Here is a 10551-nt window from a genome sequence, read left to right on the forward strand (position 1 = left end):
TGAAACCCCCTGCCCCAACACTTTTCTCTCTGCAACAATGTGTGATGTGAATGTATAGAGGGTTTAAATGTGACCACCATGACCACAGGCTTTTCATAGAAACCCTTTTGCCCTGAGACCTGGTTGGATGACACATTGTACAAACAATTTAATTCCAAGCATACTCTGTCCTGAAAAGGAAATCATTGATCCTAGTGTAGCACGTTTAATCTATAACACATTATAAACATACACCTCCTGAAATAAAACAGATTATCTCCTTAATGGTGTGTCACATTTGAATATGCATTTACATTGTATCTGATATTGCTGTGGTGGTGTTGTTTCTAGAAACACAATGATTTATTTTGTTCCAGGATCATCATTGCAACTGACCAATAACGCAGTTGCTTAGCGGGGCATGTTGGTTTTGATCATAAGTAATGATTTCTCCAGGACTGTTATTTCAACAAAAAAAGCACAGTTGTGGCAAGCAGTCTTGGCTGAGTGGGTCAAGCACAGCGCTCTCACTCAGGAGAATGGGGTTTATATACTGCTTGGAACATATTATTATACTATTCACTTATATTTTGTACACTAATTTAACTTATTATTTTACATTTATGTTTCTTTTCAGTTTTGTGTTCTGCTTGGTTAGGTTTAGGCAACTGAAATACTTGGTTTGGTGTAGGAAAACATGGTTTTATTTAAATAGACCCTTTCACAACATAAATTATGAATTTCTAGGAACAACACTAACACAGCTATATCAGATTGGGATTGCATTTATCCACCAGGTAACTGTCAAGGTATGGCTTGTAGCAGAACAGCAGTAGGTACATACACTTAGAATAAAAAGCATATCATGATTCTTGCTTGGGTCTTCTTTAATCATTGCTTTTCCTACAGTGCTCATATTGTATATTATATAATATTTAGTTTAGGACAATCTACAGTGCATCTAAAACTCATTATTTCATTCCTTATGAAAACATTCATTCAACTATATATCTGACTTTTGCTCTGTTCATATATGACGGACAGTTTTGAAACTCTTTATTATCCTTATTGTCTATTTCGTCTTCGATCCCTCCCTCCGCTGTATCCCCCTCTTTTCCCATCATCCTCAGTGGCAATAGAAGTCCACCATGTTGTTGGGTGGTGGTGTTTACAGCTTGGCAGCAGTTAGCTCCCCCCTTGTCTTTCGTCAGGAAGTACAGGAGGGCATTGAGCCATGCGTTGAATGATGCTAAAGGTCTCGTGATCTTATAGCACATGGACACCATGGTCATAGTGTGACAGGGAACTCCTTTGGTGACTTTCAACAGAAGGAAGATGGTTCTAGTAACATGAAAAGGGAAGAAACACAGAGCAAATAAAAGGGTGATGGTGATGATGGTCTTGATAGATTTACGTCTGCGATTGGCATAAGGGGAGTGGGCGCCAAGGAAAATAGAAGTCCCTTCTTGTCTTCCTAGTGTCCTCAACATTCCATTGCTACCTCTTCTTTTTCTTCCAGCTATTGCAGAGCTTCTTCTCTCTCTTTTCTCTATTCCTTCATGTCCTTTGTCTCTCTGAACTCTCTGTGATGAAGGCTGAGAATGTAGAGTCCTAAATATAGTCAGCACAACATGAGAGTAACACCAAGCTATGATGGAAAAAGGCACAAAAAAGCCCAGCAAATGGAGTATGATACCATAGGGTACGTAATCAGGAAACTCTTTATCTATGGCATCGTCCCAACAGTTCTGGTACTTCTCAATGACCCCTTCCAAGTTACCATAGCTGGCATTACAATTTATCAATGATACCTCATGGCTTCGGTTGTCAGTATTGCTTGCATTGCCGCCAAGCCCTGCCAATCTTGTCACGTGACCAGTCTGTGCAAACCGGAAGATAGGGCAGGTCAAAGCAAACACCACAATCCAAACAACGACACAAGTGCACTTGACAGCCTTCTTGGTCTCCAGTGTGATGACTTTCATAGGATGGCAGATACCGAGGTATCTGTGGACAGAGATGCAAGTAAGGAAAAAGATGGAACAGTAGAGGTTAAAGTAGAAGAGGAAACGGACCAGACGGCACATGAAGTCACCAAAGACCCAGCGGTCACGCATGATGTAACTAGCCACAAGGAATGGCAGTGACAGGCCATACATGAAGTCTGTTGAGGCCAGGTTGACCATGTAGATCAGAGAAGCATTCCAGCGCTTGGTCTGGCGGAATGAGCGGTAAAGGATGATTGAGTTAAGGGAAATGCTGAAGATGAACGTAAAAGAGTAACAGATGGGAAGAAAGATGTACTTGTAGGACTCATCTATGCTGCAAGAAGGAGATGGAGGGGTAGTGGAAGGAGAAGGTAACGAGGAGCCTAGGGAGTCTTGGAGTACCGAGACACTGACGTTGGGAGGAACACCACCTCTTGATGACATTTTGAGATTAATTGATTTTCATGTGAGGAAGAGGATGAAAAAGGCTGTGGCTTGTATGTTTGAGATTCTGTCAGGCTTCTTCTCAGTCATCCTTGTTCTCGGTACCGTTTAATGGTCATGTTGTATGATCTTGTAGAGTAGATTTTCGGATGATGCCAGATGTTCACCTAGAGATAAAGAGATAGAGAGACAAAGAAATTAGTCATCCATCTGTTGTCATTTAGGATCATACTATTTCTGATAAACTATATCTCAGCTAATCAGTACAATCAATAGTATTTTAGATACCCATTGCACAAAATAATTATTTAAGTGGTTGCTTTCAGTTGGTTTTGATGAATCTGCATACAGCTGGTTCACATCTAATCCTTCCTTTGTAGTTAATTTTTTTGTAACAAAATAATTATTAGTCTAAGTAAGTCCATACATTGTTTCTTTTAGAATTGCTTTTAAGATTTTATTGATCACCTATTAAAGTTAGGTTCAACATACCAAATCAAATTCCTCCTATGATGAACTGCAAAACATATTGAGTTGAAGACAATCATTCCTCTTTAATTAAAAGTTCTATCTGCTGATATTTGATAATATTTTTGATTATGCTGTAATTTGTTCTCAGATTTTACTTTTATATTTGTCCAAATTAGTGCTGATTTTTTTGGAGATTATAATGAGAAAATATACTTGATGATTAAATTCCCAGTGACATTTACTGTCGTTTTGGATTACTGTTTACTGTTAAAATGTCAAATATCCAGCCTCTGTTACACTGTTGTGTTTAATTACCACATTGCAAGGATCACTTAAAAAAATATGTGTATGTTGGCTAATATATCTATATCAGAATTTTTTACACCCTAACATCGATATTGGCATCTGTCCCAAAAATCGAATATTGGTTGGGCTTTAATAGCAATGCTTGATCTTCGACTAAATAAAGTTTAACTAAGAAACTTGGGATTTGTAAGGACTGCTTCTCAAAATCATGTAGTCTTCAGTTACCTGAATGGGTGCTGAGACTTTAATATCTATGTATGTTTTTCTTGAGGTGCTCTGATCTCACAGGCCCTTTGACCTACAGGTTGCACTCTCTGTACTTGACTTTCCAAAACTTCCCAAAATGTTCCAAATTCAGATTCTGCAAATGTCTAATACTGATTGGGGTATTCTTTCACCTCAGCTGCAGAGACAACCAGGCCTTTATTTAACAGACCTATATCAAACACGGTGTAATGTGCATTTCCAGCAACAACAATCGTGTCATATTCACCACTCTCTCAAATCACTGGGAACAATGTGAATAGGATGAATCCTAATGACATTGGTGGCCCCTTTACTTTTCCTCTGGCATAATCAACAGGTCAAAATTTCTATTTAAATAGCCTTAGATGTACTTCCAAGCTACATAGCTAATGCATCAGAATAAAACAAAGATAGTGAACATGGTAAATATTACACTACATTTATTTTCTAGGCTCATATTGAGGTGGAGGAGTGGAAAGAGGCAGTGCTTCCAATAACCCCACCTCCCCCTCCTCTTTCACTGTTGACTAGGGCCTTTGCACAATCTGTTTGACCTCCTGTTGTATGCTGCTGATTCTTAGTGCTTGTTTGCCTTCCTGTGTACAAGGGTATGCTGCTGATTCAGTTCTTCTCACCCCATTAACTCAGCAATAAGTAACCACACTTCCCCTGGGTGTCTTCATGCACCCCTCTGTGCTGTACACTGGTCCTGGTCCCACTCTACTGACTATATTCACAATAACTTGTCATTGCTTTCTTCACAAATCTAAAATTGAATGATTTTGAGGCCAGTGCAGCTATGTGTGTTTGTGTAAGAGACCCAACCGCAAGGTTATACCACCACTTTACTATATAATTCAAGTAAATAAGGGTAATGTGTCAACCAGCAGCATGACATATTAACAGTACAACATAAATAAGACATAAAAGGTCAACATCCTGTCTTATTCTCTCTGTCAGCTGAAGTTTAATGATTCTGTGTCAGAACTAAAAACAAGAACATTTTTGGACTGGCTTTCTGGTGTGTAACTGATTTCACTGTTAATGGTTAATTAAATAACAACCATTAGCATCAGGTAGTGTTAACCTTTGAATGACCAGTGTTATTTGAAAGTTCAGCTCCTTAACAAAAAGTTGTGACTATATTCAATGCGTAATACACATTTTAAGTTGGCGAAGATCAACCAGTGGACTCTCAAAAGTAGCTTGAGTTATGGTTACCATCAAGTCTGCATCAGTTGTTGTCAGTGTTGCATTATCATATGGTAATGCAGTCAAATGTTTTGAAAAATCTGTACTGCGTTCCCTCTTAGGGCTCAGACACACCAAACCGATATCAACTGCTGGCAATGAAGGCTGACTGTTGCATTGCCCTCATGTCGCCTGTGTCTCTGCGAAAAAGCTGCTCTTGAACGCACCTCAAAGATACAGCCAATGGCCAAGTGCGTGAGAGGAATTAACTTTCCATACCACCAGGTAGCGATAGTCTGTCTTTGTTATCCAAAAAAGTATAACAAGAAGCCTCAAGACTGCAGATCAGGAATGTATAATAGATCTGGATATGGTGGCACTGCCCAGCCTTGCTTCCAATTTTGCCCATGCAGCCAAAGAGTGCGGCATTTTCCCCATAGACCACGATTATAAAAGAGACGTCTGTAAAACAGTTGACAGGACACCTCAAAATGCAAACATGGTCAATAATAACTCATTCTGTTATGATTTTTTGATCTTTGTTTATATTCTGTGTTTTATGTTCGTTAAAATTTCCTTGACCCAAAAATCTGATGACATCCCAATGTGAAGTCTATGGGCAGAGCAGGAACAGGAAATACTAGTGGGAGAAACTCTACTGCATGTATTCAGGGGGCTGCATAACCAGGAAGTAAAGCTGAAAGCTAGAAAACTTTTTTGCCATATGTGCCAGGCGTGCGGTTCTCATTGGTCTGATGGGCGGGATCTTTGGTACACTCTCTAGTTGAATTTTAAAATCAATGCTGCAGATATACAAACCATTGTTATGATAAAGCAGCATTTTTTTACACCACTCTCGCTAATATAGCCACCTACTTCTAATCAAGAATATGTCTCAGTTGCATATGGCACAGGCGTTATATGACATTTTAAGGAAAGGCATAACTTAATTTGGGAATATCAATAGCCATCTTGGATACATCTATTAAAGCCTGCAAGCGATCAAGCTTGCAATGTTAACTGTCTTGCTGTCTCTGTCTTCATCCGACCACAGAGGTGTTCTGGTTAAGTTAGTAATATTAATGACATTATGGACACCGTAACCCATTTCTGTAATGTTCATAGAGATAACACTAAAGTGTGTTCAAGCTGTGAGTTTTTTGGCATGAAAAGACAGCTGCATTGTTACATTACCCTATGCTATGCTACGCTACGCTATGCCAGCTTACCTTGCAAGCTTGATAATACATCAAGTGCATTTCACTTTGAGGCTTAGGTTAAATAAATGTGTCCTAGATATACATTGATATTTCCTAATTATTTCCCGCCTCTCTTATGGTGTAACACTATCAAAAGGTAATGTTAGCTCAAAATGTATTGAGTTCATTAGACCTACCCATTTTCTAATGGTAGTTAATGGGTAATCAAGTATGCTGTTTCAGCTTGAAATATAGAATAGAAATATATAATATTTCCCTCTAATTGGGAAAAATTGAAACAAACGGTTTGTCAGATTTCCCATTTTTATTCGACATGCAACCTGGAACATGGGAGTATGACGTTTGCGCTGCCCACCCTGAACATGACGTCAGAAGAAAATGGACACAGTGTGAATAGTCTATCATGTGTGCAATGACTTGATGTTCATTGTGATGAATTCTGCGTTGCAAGCACATTTCCAGAGTCTGATGATGGATTTTTATATTGTAGAGAAATGAATGGACGCCAGTTGATGTTTAGCAAGAGTTAGCCCATTAACTACAAGCAAACAGCGGTGCAGAGTTTAGTGTTTAGATTATGGCATGAATATATCTGAATCAATCAAATGTTAAGCTGTGGAAACAAACTTACCAACCTTAAATTTTGGGCTGACTTGAATTGAATTATTTTTTAACATAAATTACCTATGCTTTGCTATGTTTATTAATTTTTCCTTTCACCTTGCTGCTTTGCTGTCAAAGTGATATATTTCAAGTGTGAAGTGTAGAAGATTACAAATCTGATTCCATCTGTAGGCTACATGCATTAGCTTTCTTCTGGTGAAATCTATCAGGGAAACTGGGTTTCATGTATACATGATGTTTAAGAAAACATGCTATTGCACAATGCAAACTGTAACCAAGATTTTTAAGTGTGTGAACACACAATGATTGACGAAAATGAAGGCAGACGTGATGTTTACTGTGATGGATTATACAGCTCACTCATGTTTCAAGACTAATGTGTTTTAACACCAAACAGAAAAAGAAACAAACAGCAGTCTGGAATGGTAGAAACACATTTACAACAAATCACATTGACTTTACATCATAAAATGTCAGTGTGTACATGCATGATTTGGAGACTTTTTTTTATGTAAGACTTTTTACATACAGATCATACTTGTTCTTGAACAACAGCCTCTCAAATCACATAACAATACATTACAATGTGTTGTTAGGTTCTATCTAACAACACATTAGATAGAACCTTGTTGTTAAAATAAAATCTTGAATTCAAGTTTAAGACATTTTCATGACTTCTAGGGCCTGGGATTTATTAAACTGAATTGAAGGGCATACAGACTCCCAGTTTTGACAAATTCAATGTCACAATTACCGTTTTGTTAAATAACCTATTATTAGAATGGCAAATTCTTTTCTGGACCGGAGGCCAAATGAAAAAAACACGGTTGTTCTCCAGGAGCAGCTAGTATCTGATATAACCAAGGATACACAATCACCTACCTGATGTATCATCTGCCTCTGAATTCATATGCAGTCTCATTAAGAAATCTTCCAGGGCAAGTTTTGAATGCAATGTACTGTTTGAAAATAAAAAGTTTATGACTTTGGCAAACATTTTGGACTCCTGAAATAACCACTGTCAAGTCTTGAGAGATGCATTAGGAGTTAAGTGTTGGTGTAGAGGGAACTGCATCGCACTCATAAATACCTGCATCACTGCAATCTCATGTTAGACAAAGAGCTTACCTGTGCCAGCAAGGACTTTCACTCCATATGGCTTCTGTTCTTTTGCCCATCAGAATAATCACAAGAAAATACAAAAACATCCAAAAGGCTTTAACTGCTGTCCAGCTATATGTCAGCAGCCTGAAAATATAGCTTTTCCTGGTTATTTAAAAAGCCCAGCAAACATCAGCTGTAAAAAGTGATCAGTGTGGCAGACGTTTGGGTGACCGATGACCTTGACAGTTCGACCACTTCAGCTTTCACCTTTTTCTATTGCTTCTCTGAACAGTCTGACCAGTTTCTATGGTAATTCAGTCCCTCCCTCTGTCCGTCATTGTGTGTCATCCAATTCTTCTTCCCTGCTTCACCTCTCTCTCTGTGTGTGTGTGTGTGTGTGTGAATGAGAGAGAGAGAGAGAGAGGGAGCAAGGGAGAGAGGCTTTCTCTTTTCACCTGCTGAACTGAGCTGGATGTTTTGCAATGGAGGCTGGTCACTCTGAGAACACAGACACATGAAAAGATCCCACCAATGCATGTACATTTGTGTACTTTTGAATAAACTTCCTTCGGTAGATTCAGTCCCTGTACATTAACAGTGATAATAATAATAATAATAATAATAATAATAATAATAATAAGAAGAAGAAGAAAGTAAATTCTAGCTCTAGAAAACTACTAAGGGGTCTTCTAAAGTTTTTTTTTTGAGTCTCATTCCCATCTCGTCTAATACTGATGACCTACAATCCCAAAGCGTCAGCGTTTGACAAGTTGGGAATAAGACTCAAAAATCGACTTGTCTTACAAACAGGACCTTCAAGTAAATATTATTCTGATATATTATTATAAATATTATTCAAACTACCAGCAGGAAGTGACAGGAGGTCATACAGGAATCGTCTGAATGTCAGGCTATTATTCCACTTTTATCAATCATGAACAATAATATGGGGAGCAATTAATAAAAATGGATCCAAGTTGACTTAAAGTGAAATATAGGTCAGTGCGATAGCATCAGCAAACTCTTGTTTATTTTGCCTACATAAATCATATAAACAGTGGGATCAAAAAGTCTGAGACCACTAGTTAATAGTCAACTTTATTTTGCATTTGTTTTGTAATTAATACTATTATTTTTTATTATAAATGATAACATCAGCTTTACAATTTGAGCGAAAAGTTGAATCTTTAAAAAAGGAAATAAGATATTTTCTCCATTTTTCTTTAATGACAGCATGAACTGAGCTGGCATGGACTCCACAAGTTTGTGTTAACCTGATGGCTCATGTTATCCCAGCATGTAGGTAGTTCTTACAAAGCTTTGAGGTGTTTGGGCTCATAATCCTGCTGCAGTGTGAATCCTTCTCCACAAAGATCAAACCAGAGGCTGGAGCATGTCTCTGAACAATGGAGTGATACTTCCTCTTGGTCAGGGTGGAGTCAATTATGTGCAGGTGTCCAAGTCCAGAGGAGGCAAACTGCCCATACTTGAATATTCCAGTTTTATTGTGTCTCTTCCTTCCAGGTGGGGGAGGGCGGTTTGAAGGGCATGGGCGATGGTGTCCTCTATGCCCCCATTAGTGAGTGCGGTATGCAAATTGCTGGGGGTCCAGGGTAGAAGGGAGCCTAGTGCAGATGAAGGATTTAATCAGCCTCTCAACGCATTTGCTGGCTATTGGGGTGAGGGCTATGGGTCCCAGTCATTGAGACTGACTACTTTCTGCTGTTTGGGGATGATGGTGGTGGATTTGAAGCTGGTAGGGACCAGCTGGAGGGAGAGGCAGGTTAAATATGTCAGGGGGTCTGGCAGAAAGGTCAAACTTTTCACGGAGGTGAGTTCATCTGGTAGGGTGTGTGCTGTGTTTGGGATCTGTTGCTTTTTGTTCTTGAAGTCTGTAATGGTTTGAAGTCCTTGCTATAAGTGGCTTGGGTTATTGGAGGCAACCTTGGACCCCATCCCCATCCCTTTGGTGAGTCTAAGGTAAAGACAGCTGTCCATGTATGTAGAGCACGGACGTCACTGTTGATCCATGGCTTCTGGTTAGGCATTGTTTGTGTTTTTTTGGGACCACGTGCTCTGTGCATTTCTTAATGAAGCTGGTGACTGTGTTTGTGTAATCACTGTAATTTCCTGCAGCCCTGAACACCTCCCAGTCCACACGTTCAAAACAGTCCTGTAGGATGGCGTCTGATTGGTCCGACCAGCAGTGTACGGTCCTGTAGGCGGGGCTTCACGCTTCAGCCTCTGCCAATAGAGTGTTGTAGGGATGATTTATATTTGTAGGCTAACCCGGAAGTAAGCATCGCCCTGGTTCCCCTCAACAAAAACCTATGGGATTATTGAATTGGATTTTGGAACATCACTGAAAATAATCTCTGACAAACCCTAGTTTATGATACTCACACAGATGAACACCACTTTTGTGATTTAAAAAGCGGAAATAAATGGCTATGAGTAAAAAGCTAATGTTAGGCTATAAACAGACTACACTGCAGTTGCATGACTTAAACGTCACCACCACTATGCTTCTTACTACACAATTACTATAAACATTTTCATATCTATACGTTTTAAAGTTAGCATTAGAATAGTTTGCAACTTTAGTCAACCCGTAAAGACAGACTAGTGAGTAGATGAGTCTCCGTGTTTGGCATGATGGCGTTTAATGTCCCCGACAACCTCTGCAGTCTCATTTAGACACTTGCTAGCAACCGCCATTTTTAAGACACATAAGAGCCTTACAATTAAATTGAGGAACATCTAATGATGTATTTTATGTCCTAGAACAAAACATGTAAATATCTTAAGCCTGTGGTAGCCACACACCTTATTTTAGACATTTAACTGAAAACCAATAAAAAAACTCTAAGACTTTGAGACAAGCGAACTGGATGTGCTTACTGATTTCCGAGTTTCATTCACTCTCTGAATCGCACCCCTACTCCACTGTATATACAGTATACTACCCCAACCCACAG

At 39.1% G+C, this 10551-nt stretch overlaps 1 protein-coding gene across 1 annotated transcript; it reads right to left on the reverse strand.

Moving 5' to 3' along the window:
• Nucleotides 1-974: 974 nt before the first annotated feature.
• LOC311251520 (P2Y purinoceptor 3-like) lies at nt 975-2411 on the reverse strand (the record flags this gene model as incomplete). The annotated part of the gene is made up of 1 exon (XM_084343981.1): nt 975-2411. The coding sequence occupies one exon, from the start codon at nt 2409-2411 to the stop codon at nt 975-977; it is 1437 nt and encodes a 478-aa protein (XP_084200107.1).
• Between the last annotated feature and the right edge of the window lie 8140 nt (nt 2412-10551).

The sequence above is a fragment of the Pagrus pagrus genome (assembly GCF_965226575.1).
Source record: "Pagrus pagrus genome assembly, chromosome: 22".
NCBI classification, from domain to species: domain Eukaryota; kingdom Metazoa; phylum Chordata; class Actinopteri; order Spariformes; family Sparidae; genus Pagrus; species Pagrus pagrus.